The sequence below is a fragment of the Rhinatrema bivittatum genome, chromosome 3, assembly GCF_901001135.1.
Source record: "Rhinatrema bivittatum chromosome 3, aRhiBiv1.1, whole genome shotgun sequence".
In the NCBI taxonomy this organism is placed as follows: domain Eukaryota; kingdom Metazoa; phylum Chordata; class Amphibia; order Gymnophiona; family Rhinatrematidae; genus Rhinatrema; species Rhinatrema bivittatum.
The window spans coordinates 522,979,130-522,993,222 of record NC_042617.1 but is presented as its reverse complement, the minus strand read 5'-3'; the positions used below and the strand labels follow the sequence as shown (position 1 = coordinate 522,993,222).

Genomic DNA, 14,093 nt, shown 5'->3' with positions numbered 1-14,093 from the left:
TTAGGAATGGAGTGGAGATTATCATAATGCCTCTCTAGTGAGTACTGAGTAGAGATGTGAATCGTTTTCCATATCGTCTTAACGATAGAAATCGTGTGGCAGGAGAAGAAAATCGTGTTTGGCACGATTATTTCGTTGAAAAATCGTTAAAAATCGTTTTTTCCGATTAGTGCGCACTAACTCGAGTTAGTGCGCACTAACTCCCCGTTAGTGCGCACTAACTCAAAATGATACAAATAGACACTTTCCAGGTCACTGAACGTCAGTTAGGAATGAATATGTGTTCCTATTGGCTGGCAGCCCTCTTATCTATTGATGTTACCAAGGTTACCACTGAGGTGATGGTTGGGGGGATGGGAAATGGAACTGGAAACTCATGAACACCAACAGAAAATGAAACAAAGTGTTCACACTTCCCAGGTCAGTAAAGGTCACTTAGGAATGAATATGTATTCCTATTGGCTGGCTGTGCTCTTATCTATTGATGTTACCAAGGTTACCACTGAGGTAATGGTTGGGGGGATGTGAAATGGAAACAGTTGGAAGCTTGACAAAAAAAATAATGTGATGATCAGCACTCACGTGACTAGAACTTCTTTGTTTATTATTTTTGTTAGCAGACACGTGCATGTTGAATTTGCCAATCACTGTGCATTTTAGAAAGGTGGTCCTGGCTGGAACTGTACACAGTTCAAATATATGTAATTGATTGTTGGTAAGTGTATTTTTTAAGTAGCCACACTGGCACAAGTATGATTACTTTTCCTCCTACTTAACTCACTAGCTCAGCTTTGTAAGAAGGGCTTCTCTGCTTGAGTGAGGGTCAGGCAGCTCCCCCCTGTCTGTGAAGCCAGCCTCTCACTAGTAATGCAGGGAGGGAGCTGTCTCAGACTTCACCATCCTCCCCCCCCCCCTCACCCACACACCATTCACTAGCTGGGACATGGGGGAAGTCAGGAGTGAGGGTCAGGCAGCTCCCCCCTGTCTGTGAAGCCAGCCTCTCACTAGTAATGCAGGGAGGGAGCTGTCTCAGACTTCACCATCCTCCCCCCCCCTCACCCACAACCATTCACTAGCTGGGACATGGGGGAAGTCAGGAGTGAGGGTCAGGCAGCTCCCCCCTGTCTGTGAAGCCAGCCTCTCACTAGTAATGCAGGGAGGGAGCTGTCTCAGACTTCACCATCCTCCCTGTATTGGGGATTTAACTTGGTTCTTATCTGAACAATGCAGAACAGGGTTGTGGAAGTGCTGAGTTGCAGTGATTGCATGAGTTGGAAGAGCCTGTCTCTGCCTTTCAGACCCCAGCTCCTGCTGGGGGATGTTTTTGGAGAGGAGGGAGTAAGGGGATAATGAGCATGGCTGCCTCTTTACTGCCTGCTTTGAACCAAGAACCCAAGAAAGCTTTTCCTGTGCTGCTGAGGAGGAACGCTAAAGTATGAGCGGATTCTTGCAGGGAGAAGGTATCCTTCAAAAACTTCCCCCCCCCCCCTCACCCACACACCATTCACTAGCTGGGACATGGGGGAAGTCAGGAGTGAGGGTCAGGCAGCTCCCCCCTGTCTGTGAAGCCAGCCTCTCACTAGTAATGCAGGGAGGGAGCTGTCTCAGACTTCACCATCCTCCTCCCCCCCCCCCCTCACCCCACACACCATTCACTAGCTGGGACATGGGGGAAGTCAGGAGTGAGGGTCAGGCAGCTCCCCCCTGTCTGTGAAGCCAGCCTGTCACTAGTAATGCAGGGAGGGAGCTGTCTCAGACTTCACCATCCTCCCCCCCCCCCTCACCCACACACCATTCACTAGCTGGGACATGGGGGAAGTCAGGAGTGAGGGTCAGGCAGCTCCCCCCTGTCTGTGAAGCCAGCCTCTCACTAGTAATGCAGGGAGGGAGCTGTCTCAGACTTCACCATCCTCCCCCCTCCCTCACCCACACACCATTCACTAGCTGGGACATGGGGGAAGTCAGGAGTGAGGGTCAGGCAGCTCCCCCCTGTCTGTGAAGCCAGCCTCTCACTAGTAATGCAGGGAGGGAGCTGTCTCAGACTTCACCATCCCCCCCCCCCCCCCTCACCCACACACCATTCACTAGCTGGGACATGGGGGAAGTCAGGAGTGAGGGTCAGGCAGCTCCCCCCTGTCTGTGAAGCCAGCCTCTCACTAGTAATGCAGGGAGGGAGCTGTCTCAGACTTCACCATCCTCCCCCCCCCCCTCACCCACACACCATTCACTAGCTGGGACATGGGGGAAGTCAGGAGTGAGGGTCAGGCAGCTCCCCCCTGTCTGTGAAGCCAGCCTCTCACTAGTAATGCAGGGAGGGAGCTGTCTCAGACTTCACCATCCTCCCCCCCCCCCTCACCCACACACCATTCACTAGCTGGGACATGGGGGAAGTCAGGAGTGAGGGTCAGGCAGCTCCCCCCTGTCTGTGAAGCCAGCCTCTCACTAGTAATGCAGGGAGGGAGCTGTCTCAGACTTCACCATCCTCCCCCCCCCCCCCTCACCCACACACCATTCACTAGCTGGGACATGGGGGAAGTCAGGAGTGAGGGTCAGGCAGCTCCCCCCTGTCTGTGAAACCAGCCTCTCACTAGTAATGCAGGGAGGGAGCTGTCTCAGACTGGTATCAGGGTTAGGGCACTGTGTGCAGGAAGATCACAACACTCCTGGTATTAATAGGGATAGGGCACTGTAAGAGATGACTGTAGTAGATTGAATAAAGATCTGATGTTTCTGCTCTCCTCACACCAAACAAAAACAACACACAAGCAGAGAAGCCCTTCTTACAAAGCTGAGCTAGTGAGTTAAGTAGGAGGAAAAGTAAACATACTTGTGCCAGTGTGGCTGCTTAAAAAATACACTTACCAACAATCAATTACATATACTTGAACTGTGTACAGTTCCAGCCAGGACCACCTTTCTAAAATGCACAGTGATTGGCAAATTCAACATGCACTAGCATTTCAGTTGCCTGCTAACAAAAATAATAAACAAACAAGTTCTAGTCACGTGAGTGCTGATCATTACATTACTTTTTTTGTCAAGCTTCCAACTGTTTCCATTTCACATCCCCCCAACCATTACCTCAGTGTTAGCCTTGGTAACATCAATAGATAAGAGCACAGCCAGCCAATAGGAATACATACATACATATTCATTCCTAAGTGATCTTTACTGACCTGGGAAGTGTGAACACTTTGTTTCATTTTCTGTTGGTGTTCGTTAGTTTCCAGTTCCATTTCCCATCCCCCCAACCATCACCTCAGTGGTAAGCTTGGTAATATCAATAGATAAGAGGGCAGCCAGCCAATAGGAACACATATTCATTCCTAACTGACCTTCAGTGACCTGGAAAGTGTTTATTTGTATCATTTTCAGTTAGTGCGCACTAAATCGAGTTAGTGCGCACTAACGGGGAGTTAGTGCGCACTAACTCCCGTTAGTGCGCACTAACACGATTTAACGATTTTTAACGATAAATCGTTAGAATTTCTATTGTATCGTGTTCTATAACGATTTAAGACGATATTAACATTATCGGACGATAATTTTAATCGTTGAAAAACGATTCACATCCCTAGTACTGAGTGCAGTTCTGGTCTCCCCATCTCCAAAAATATAAAGTGGAATGAGAAAAGTTATAGAGAAGGGCAACAAAAATGATAAAGAGATTGGAGCATCTCGTTCATGAAGAAAGGCTAAACAGGTTAAAGCTCTTCAGCTTGGAGAAGAAGCAACTGATATGTAACATGACAAAGGTTTATAAAATCATGAGTGAAGTGGAAGAGGTAATTAGGGGATGCATATTTACCCTTTCAAACAGTACTAAGACTCAGGAACACTCCATGAAACTAACAGGTAGCAGATTAAATCAAATCTGAGTATTTTTTCACTCAGCCCATAATCAAATTTTGCAATTTGTTGCTGGAGGATGTGGTCAAGGCATCCAGTATAGCTGAGTTTAAAAGGAGTTTGGACAAGTTTTTGAAGGAAAAGTCCATAAACAATTTTTATCCAGGTAGATTGGGAAAGCAACTACTTATCCCTGGGAGTGAACAAAAGGAATGGATTTACTTTTTGAGATCTGCTGGGTACTTGTGAACTGATTGATCATTATCAGACACAGGATGTCTAGTCTGACTCAGCATGGCATAACTTATGTTCTATTGATGTCTGTAGTGATAGTAGGAACTGAAGTGTCTCAGGAGTAGATACATGGCTTTAGAGATGACACCGGCAGTGAAGAAGGAGGCAAGCAGTAGCCTCTAAAACAGGTGAAGGCCTGAGTGAACTGGTGGAGGTATCAGCGAACTGGTAATTCCAAGTATATTTTCAGGGCAGAAATACGCAGTATCTTAGAAACTGCATGGCTTCTGTCATTCAGTTTATAAATGCTAGCATAAATCTCCACAAATGGTGCACTGCAGACAGTTTTAAAAACTGGGCTCCCTATGTCATGTGCACCTACAATAATTTGCTGGAGTCACTTGTGGTGCATCTCTTTGTACAAAGTGCAAAATGGTCTAGTCAGTAAGAGAAACAGGAGAGAGCCTTGAAAGAAAAGCAATGTTTGTTATAGTTTTTATCTGGAAAGAAAGAGAAACAAAAGAGAATCTTGTTTGTACTCCAGGCCCAGAGTTAGGTATAGGCAACATAGGCAACTGCCTCCGGTGCCAAATTTTTATAGGTGCTGGAGCAGTGTCTCCACTACCATGCCTTTATCTGGGCTTGCCTTGGAGTCGCTGTTTATCATGCAGCACATCGGCACCTCAATCTCGCAGCAGCAGGAACAACTTCAAAAAAGAAATGCAATGTGAGGCCTCCTATCATGCACTCCCAGGCCCTGCAATGGCCCTTCCCTTTGCATGGATGTCCATAATAACAGGAAGCCCATGTGGGAGGAGGGGACATTTTCTCCAATGTGCAAGTTAAAAATTGTTGAAAAACTCAAGGAAGTGGCCACTTAACCTTTTTTGGTAACGCGGCAACATAAAGATGCGGCATCGTAAGAAATCAACCCCCAAAGAAGGTGGTACATGCCACAACGCAGCAGGCAGTCCCATCTTCTTGAACTTCATGTTGCTGTATTACCAAAAAAGGAAAGTGGCAACTTCCTTGGGTTTTTCCAACAATGTTTAACTTGCACGTTGGAAAAAATGGTTTGAAAAAATGGTTTGGCTAAGATTACATTTTAAGCAGTGGGTAGGGGGGAAGCCCTCAGAAAGTAGCACCTACCCCTTACAAACCTGCAGGTGGAGGCTTCAGCTGACCTGAGTGCCCACAGTGTAACAGATGTCTCACTGCACCTTGCCTGCTAAATTAGTTGGGCAGATGAGCAGAGAAGGTAGGCCATATGGTCTTCTTCTGCCATCATGTTTCCTTGCTTCTGTGACTTGTGAATTTTGGATTTTGTCCTGCAGTGGGGCACTGCCTAGTAGTGTACTATTTTCTGGGATTTTTGCTCCTGTCCTCAGCTCAGTAAAGACTTTTGCAGCTATTTGGGGCGACGTCACGTCTCAGCTCAGTGGGAAGTGGTGAAAATCTGTTGGGAATTTTATATAACGTTCCTAGACGAGATTATGATCTAACCAACCAGTCTGTTCCAGGGCACCTTCACTGTGAGCCATGGTATAAGAAAGATGTGTGTGTGTGAGAGAGGAACTGCTTATAATCAAATCGGTCTCAGGAGGAGCAACAGTTACATCAATATCTGGAGATGTGCTGGAACTACCGCTACCCCCATGTGCCATCTGAACTTATGTATAACATAGAAACCCATTGGAATGAGTGACTCCATGCATAGATTTTTTACAAAATGTACACTGACCCACTCTATCAAGGATACCTACGGGATCATCCTTTGATTCAAAATACCATGAGATGACAGATAGAACTCTGGCGGTGGGGATGAAATATCCATAAGCATACCATAACAGTTACTTCCAGAATGGTGTAGCCGCCCAAGAGATAGTAACACACGTGTTGCCAGGAGGGGATGTGGTGTAGAATACATCATTACTGAGATGGCAGTCCACAAAGGACTTGTTTAAATGTTGTCCTTTGTTGTCCATTTGCACTATATGTGTTTTCTTGCAGCTAAGGCCTTGGTGCCTGGTGCAACTGGTCCAGAGGTGTGCTTAATTGAGATAACCCTCTGGAGACTTTAGATTTTGAGGAACAAATGCAGCTGGAATGCTAGCGTTAATGACCCTTGCTGTTAATTTAAAGGAACTGTTCCTGATTTTAAAAAAATTTCTGGATAGTTTCCAAAGTGATTTTTCTATTGGGACTTTGGATTCTTTAAAAGGAAGCTGATGACCATAAGGCCAGAAGATGTCTAAGGACTGAGATCTTTGAGTTTAAAGACATTGCAGTGCAAAAGTATCCAGTTTGGTGTTGAAAGAAACATTTGAAAAAAATGTATGATTTTTTTTCAACATTTTTTTCAGGGTTTTGTAAAATAAAAACTCATTTTATAAAAATCTAAAACATTCATAAAAAACTGTTGTTCATTCAAATGTTGCCTTCATTTGCATTATTATTGCATATGCCTTCTTAATTGGAATTTGTGTTTCAGGTTGCCTGCTCTTGCTACTATAAGATTTTTATTTACACAATCTGGTATGAAGTATCTAGAAGGAAGCTGGATTGGAGGAGGATGTATGAGTTTACTCTGTTTTGCAGGTGCCTGGATCTGCAGCACAGAGTGTCCACTGGAAGGTGTTTTGGACAAGGAGGCATTGCTGGAATGAAGGAACAAGGAAGATTTATCATCCAGACAGTCATTCTAGGTGGAAAGATGCCCACCTGGCTCTTGTCTGCAGTATGTGTAGTATATTTTAGTGAGTTTGTGGTTTGTGCCCATGGCCTGGGTTAAGGTGATTTAACTATGAGCTCCTTTGCAGGTGAAACAAAGAAGAGCCTAGAGGGCTGAGAACTTCTGAAGCAGATCACAACCCATGTCTGCACAAGGAGTGTGGTGTAATGATGTGATTCTGTGATACAATAAATGGCGCCTATGAGGTATGAGGTATACTTCCTTCGCTTCTTTCTGACCCAGTGGGAGACTGTTTCCTCCTTCACCCAGATCAGGGTGAGCCATTGCCAACTCCTGCTGTTCGGGTCCTGATGGGACACAAACTTTATCTTCCCCTGCTGAGTCTGGGAGAGATGCTGCTGATGATCTCTTCACCCTATGGAGGGTGGGGGAAAGGAAGCTGGGGATGCTGGGAAGATGAAGGTGGAAGGTAGAGGGAGTGTGCGGGCTGCTGAGCAGGAAGGGGTGGGAAACAGGGGGTCTGGGTAGCTGGGCAGGCAGGGAGATGGGATGAAGGGGATAGGGAGAGTCAAGCAGGGAAGAGAGGGAGCACAGGAAAGAGGATTGGAGGGGGGTTCAGGATATGAGTGTGAGCGGATGATTGAAAGAGAGTAATTGGAGAAAAATGAAGGATGATGGAGACATGAAAGGAGAGTGGCAGGATGCAAGAGCCATACTATGTCAGTTTTGGGAATATGCACTTCTTCTATCTTTGTACTTTGCTTAGCATAGGAGGATATGTATTTCTGTTTCTGGCTCTCCAGTTTCGCACTGCATGCTGAGCGACCTTTTGAAGTTTCCATTCCAGTTTTTGTCTCCACGTTTGTAATTTGTGGTCTTTTATTCTGTATTTGGTGAAGGTCAGATCTGTATGTGTGACTGAGGTGAGGTATTTTACTAGTAGGTAGGGATTTGTATCAATCTTCATTGTAGCGTTTTCTCATTCTCAATAGGACGTGCACTGGTGCTTCACTGCTGCCTTTTAATAGGAAGGGCTATTGCTGTTTGAGTTCTTGGAATTAGTGCTGCAATAGTATGGAAGGTTTGCTACACATGTGCTGTGTGTTTTTTTCTCAGGTTTTGTATTTTACAATGCACCTGTTAGTAAGGGAGTTTGTATTTCTGTTACTGAGGTAGCACCAGGATCAGAATATCTTTTTTATATAGCGAGTTTTATTTGAAATGTCCTAGTTCTGATCCGCATCCATTGTTTGGAGACGGGGGAAGGAGTATGTGTGTGTGTGTGTGGGGGGGGGGGGAGGGGGTGCAGAGTATATGTTTACATTTAGCCCCGTGATGGTCAAGTGTTCAGTGTGTCATGCCTGTAAGCAATATCTGCCAGGTGTCCAAAAGGTTGAGAACCACTGGTCTAATATTCATTTTTTGGTTTTTTAAAAGCATCTGTCCATTTGTGGATATACAAAAGTTTTGATCTGTGGGGGGGAGGATGTAGGGGGAGTCCATTTTCTGCCTCTCAGAAAGTAGCCTCTGCTCTATGCAAAGATGCAGGTGGAGGCTTCAGCTGGTCTGAGTGCCCTCAAGGTGACAGAGGTCTCACTAGACTTTGCCAGTATCTGATATCAGTGTGCTAAGGAGGAGTACCACTCCCTATTGGGAGGCTTGATAGGAGCATATAAAACCTCTGTGATGATTCTAAGAAACGGAGTTCTGGTGGTGCTTGGAACCATCTCTCCACAAACTGGCGCCACAGGGCCTATCCCTTCACAGAGAAGGCCCGGAGGAGTATTGAGAAGAAGGATTCTAGGATTGGGGTTCCTAGAAATCCAGTCAGAATGGAAAGGAAAAGGTCCCGAGGAGAAAGGGAATCCCTGGAAGTGGAGGATGAGTGTACTGAGAGGTGCCAGAGGAGAGGCCCTCTTCCTCGGAAAGTCCAACAGAGTCAGACTCATTCAGCTACAATCAGCCAAAGACATCAGAGAGAGAGAGAGAGATCACAAGAAAAGGAACACTTAAGGATTTTAGATACCATCCAAGTACTGGGAAGGCCAAGGGTGGAAGGGTACCTGTCTCAAAGAGCTCGCTTGTGTTGGAAAGCAGATTGGAAAGATACTGAATTTGATTTTTGTGAATTATAGAGTTTGTGTTGCAGTGCTGTTCTGCTTTTTGGAATTCTGGAATATTTGTTCCTGCCATCAGCTCAGTAAAGACTTTCTGTTATGAGCAGCAGCACAATTGTGAGGAGGGGTTATTTTCTGAGTGCTTGGAGCTGGTGCGAACAAGAGCCCCAGAGAAAGTAAAAGCCCTAAGGGCCTTGAAAAGACTCTGCTTTTCCCCCCCTGTTCAGGAACCCTGGGATGTCCTGAGGTCTTGCATGGTCTGTGGCCTTCCCCATGTGCCTCAATGACCAGGACTAGAACGGGACAGGGGCTACATATGAAAGAACATGTTTGCCCTGATGGATAAATGATCGCTATTCTGAGTCCCCTAAAATAAAAAATGTAAAATCTAAAGAGACATCTTGCCACCTTATACTGTTATTTATCTATGATTTTTTTTTTTAGCTCTTATCTATGGTGGGTTTTTGGGTTAATTCTGAGTATTTTGCATGATATGAATGTAAACATCCATTGGTTACAGAGCATCATGAGTATACCTAGCATTATATTAGATTATCTACATGTTTACAATGTGCTTTTCCCAAAGTGCAAACCAGGCCCAAATTAATTTATTTATTTACAAATGTACTGAGTGCTTCTCCCAAGTAGGCTTCAAAGCAGTTTACAGAAGAACACAAATACAATTAAAAACACATAACAACAAATAAGCAAATTACAATCAGGTCAATTCAGCCAAAGCTTTTCCCAAAAAACTAGGCTTTACACCTTTTTGACAAATTGGGAAATAATAGATTTGATTTCAAAAGTAAGGGCATCCCAGAGACGTGGGCCTGCAGAAAAAAAAAAGCTTTTTGATTAGTTACAATAAGGCACAGGTAATGTAGGCAACTGCCTCTGGCACAAAATGTTCATAGGCGCCGGAGGGTTGGCGCCGCCATGCTGCTATCTGGGCCTGCCCTCCCCCCCCCCACCACTGTGGCGTGGCTTGTCCTGCAGAGACACTCCCTGCAGAAAATTCAGTGTGGGCTCTGGAAGCTCTCGCACTGACAGGCTCAGCAGCGCCCTGCCTCTCCACGGTAACAGGAAGTCCATACGAGAGGAAGGGGCGGGGCTGCCACAGGGCCGGTTATTACGCGGGAGCTCCCAGGTCCTGCGCTGAATTTTCTGCACAGAATTGCTGCTGCTGCTGTTGCAGGGCGGGTGATGACTCCTGAGGTGAGGGGAGGATCTGGGCAGATGATCAGTAAGAAAAAAAAAATGCTTAATTCTGATGTTTGTTTTGGTGATGATATAATAAGCAATAAAACAGAGGAGGCAAATACATCCCCCATCTGCAAATAAATTACATGCCAGAGATTGCAACTTGGGCATGTGAGATCCCCAGGATCAATATGTTGCTGTTATATTTGTGTAATGAACCACTGGGGTTCATTACAAGTCGTGCCCTTAGTTTAACTCCTTTAGCTAGGGGCGGTACTGGTGGAGACTATGGGGAGGAGCCATTTGGTACAACCCCTTTCCTCTGAGGGAGCTGGGATGGCTATCCCCCTGTGTGAGGCAATAAAAGCAGCTCTCTACCCAGAGACTGGAGGCAATGTTTTGGAGTTAGGTGGAAGTGCAGGAGGTTATTCCTGGATTGGATTTTTGGGCCTATTCTGGAGGATTCAGGCAAGCGCTGCCTGGTGTCCCTGAGCAAGGTCGGGAAGCTGCCCTTGCAGTCCACTCACTGGCTAGTTGGGTTTTGTTTCCAGGGCTAGTTTTGGTTTTTGCATTTTTTTGGGAGGAAGCCTACGATAACCCTGGGTGTCGCTTGAAGAGAGGTCACTGAGAAACCTTTTCTCTGGGGGCCCAGGATAGGGAAGACTTGCCCTTTTGTAACCTTCTGGAGGACAGAGGAATGGCAGTGACCCACTGCAGGGTGTTTGGATCCATTTTGGGGGAAAAAAAGTCATTTTGGTTAGAAGAGCTGGGAAGAAGACTTTTTGCTGTCCCCTTCCTTCCCTGGAGAAAGGAACATCGAGAGCTGTATGTTCCAGTGTGGATCCCTTCCATCGTGGGATTTGACAGAGTGAGAGAGATCGAGAGCGACACTGGAGAACAGTGAGTAAGACCAAACTGAGATCTATTGAGGACCCCCCTTGGAGTCTTCACCCCTGGAGAGAGAGGAATTTGAGACTCTCTGTGCAGAAACAGTTTTACCATTTTTGCCAGTTTGGAGGGGATAACCTGTCCACTTAGGAATATCATTTTATCCATGCCCTGGAGGGTGAGTGTTTCCCCCGTCCTGGTAGAGAGAGACCCTTGCACTGACAGAGGAAGGGCCGTGAACGGGAAGAGACCTGCTGTGGGGTTTGAGAACTGTTTTGAACTATGCCAGTACTTCGTTTGATTCACCTTCAGTAAAGTATTGTTTTTGTGGACACTCGGACACAGTCTCCGTGTGTTATTGGCACTGACATCACTCACAGCAGAGGAAAGAGCTGTACCCCTTCTAGGGGAAGAGTTCCCAAGGCACCCCCGTCACTCTGGGCCTAGAAGGAGAATTCCCCCCCCCCCCCTCCACCAACAAAGGACTCAGGCCCTAGGGAAAGCGACTTGTGTGTGAGCTGCTCTGGGCGATCCAGCCCCAAGAAGTACAAAGACTTTTATTGCCCTGGTGGTATACAGTAGCCACTCAATGCAAGGGTTACATTTGCACCATCCACCATCCCTACCCACCACCATCAATTACAAAATAATCTGTGGTTTTTAAAAATTAAATTTAAAAAAAAATGAAGATTTCAGCTATGCAACTAAGAAGTTAGATTATGCTGGCATGAAACAGATGATGACAATAGACTCTTGCTTCTGATTGGCTGCTACCTCAATATGCTTTAATGAAGTACTATTAAATAGGGGTTGTTGTTATCCACACTATTGGAGATGGTGCTTACTGATTCAACTTCAATTTTTATTTTCTGATCACTGTGAATCGGTATCAGAATGAAATTTATTATGTTGGATGTTTTTAAAATTGCATTTCCTTATGTCCTGATCTTTTTCAATACGTCCTGATGGGGGAGAAGCCCTGCTATAGTGAACGGCTCACATGTCATAGTGCACAATCATTTTGGCAGAATATGCTATTTCAAAACATATATATGACATTTAACCATATTTCAACACTCTCACCTGCTCTTATTCTACAGCAGTCTAAAGACAATCATTCATTCACCACTGGATCCAACAAAAGCAACATAAGAGTGGGAGATATTACTTACCCATGCTCAGTGTAATAGATCTTTATCCACACATTTTTGCTTATCCTTTGTATACAAATTGTGGTGTGGGTGTAAGGAAAGGGTGGGGAAGTGTCCAGTTACAGTAAATCCCTTGATATAGTGAATTTTTGTTAACAGCAATTCACAGGCTCTCTTATTTTCCAGTTAACATCCTATCACTGGAATGATATCCAAGAAATTACCTCCTTAGCACGCTTCCACTCAAAATGCATGTCTCTAAACCGGTTTATCCTCCTGTCTGATTCACTCAGTTATTCTGTATCGTAGGAGTTTTATTTTGTTTTAAATTTGTCAGAAAACATTCTGAGTGGGATACCTTATAAAAACTCTACACAAATAGACACATAGAGGTACATTTTCAAAAACAGCGTGCGCGCGTACTTTTGTTTGCTCACCATGCTCGAACAAAAGTACGCTGGATTTTATAAGATACGCGCGTAGCCGCACGTATCTTATAAAATCCGGGGTCGGCACGCGCAAGGGGGTGCACATTTGTGCAACTTGCGCACGCTGAGCCCGGCGCGCGCTGCCTGTTCCCTCTGAGGCCGCTCCGAAATCGGAGCGGCCTCGGAGGGAACTTTCATTCCGCCTCCCCTCACCTTCCCCTCCCTTCCCCTACCTACCCCCCCCCCCCCCCCGGCCCTATCTAACCCATCCCCCCACCTTTGTCAGCAGATTTACGCCTACTCGAGGCAGGTGTAAATCTGCGCGCTCCAGCGGATTGCTGGCGCGCCATCACCCGACCCGGGGGCTGGTCCGGAGGCCTTGGCCACGCCCCCGGGCCGGCGCCATGCCCCCGGACCCGCCCCGAACCACCCCCTGACCTCCGGACACGCCCCCCGGACATGTCCCTCCACCCCTTTTACGAAGCCCCGGGACTTACGCGCGTCCCAGGGCGATGCGTGCACCGGCGGCCTATGCAAAATAGGCACGCCGGTGCACGAGTGCCCTGTGCACGTAAATCCGGCTGGATTTACGCGCGCAGGGCTTTTAAAATCCGGCCCATAAGCTATAACAGTGTTTCACTGCACTGACCGACTGTAGCAATAATTTTACCTTTGGCAATCTCAGTCCAATCATCTCCATTTGATATGCAGAGCATCAATTTCAGTGTCCAACGGAGTCTGCCAAACTGATCATCAAAAGTGAGCTTGCTATGTACCGGAACCTTCTAGTTGGTTGCTTCATCACAGTACAGAGGTTGACTAATGTATCTCGCCATGGAGAAACCTTGCAGTTCTTGACATCCTTTTACAACCCTCCCACCAACAGGGTTCAATGATTTCTGCTTACATTTCTTTCTCCAAAATAGTAAACTCCAAGAAACCCCCCCCCCCCCAAAAGAATAGAAAAAGAAATAGTAGAGAAGGAAAACCTCTCATATAGGGCCACACCTGAGGACAGAGTGAGTCGCAGAAAGATATGCCAGCTGGACAGATCCTCACCCACCATAAGATGGCACACCAGGCAAAGGGATACCTACTTTTCTTTACTCTCCTTGTTTTCCTTGTTCTTTTCTTTGCCTTTGCTGGGATGCAAGTAACATGGGAAGAAGCAAAAATATTTTTATGAGTATGACTCAATATCAGAGCAGTCCCTCTTGGTAGGGCTGCATTACAAAACTGGCACCATAATTACTGTTGTAAAATAACTAGATACTGGTAGGCAGTGAAATCTCAGACCTCAGTCTTGAGGATTTCTATTATTTAAACTATTGAATTGTGAAACATGAATCAATCCACTCACTCCTATCATTCCCCTCTGTTTCTGTTAGAAGACGAAGTGAAATAACTTTAATTCTGTGTTTCCAAGTAAGATCCTTGTGAGCCATCAATAGGTCCGGTTTTCAAAAAACATAGGTGAATAACGCCAATATTCAATGCTATCTGGGTAAGTTATCCAGATAAGTCTGGTCATTTG

General features: G+C 45.9%; 1 protein-coding gene across 7 annotated transcripts in view; it reads right to left on the bottom strand.

Moving 5' to 3' along the window:
- OTOF (otoferlin) overlaps window positions 1-14,093 on the bottom strand; it is a 773,648-nt gene that overhangs the window by 240,587 nt on the left and 518,968 nt on the right. For 2 of the 7 annotated variants that reach the window (XM_029596247.1, XM_029596250.1), the window contains one exon: window positions 13,657-13,701. The exons of 4 other annotated variants lie outside the window; for them this stretch is intronic. In XM_029596247.1, coding sequence (XP_029452107.1) covers window positions 13,657-13,701 — 45 coding nt within the window. The remainder of the gene's footprint in view (window positions 1-13,656; window positions 13,702-14,093) is intronic. One more of the 7 variants, XM_029596254.1, reaches the window with a different exon arrangement.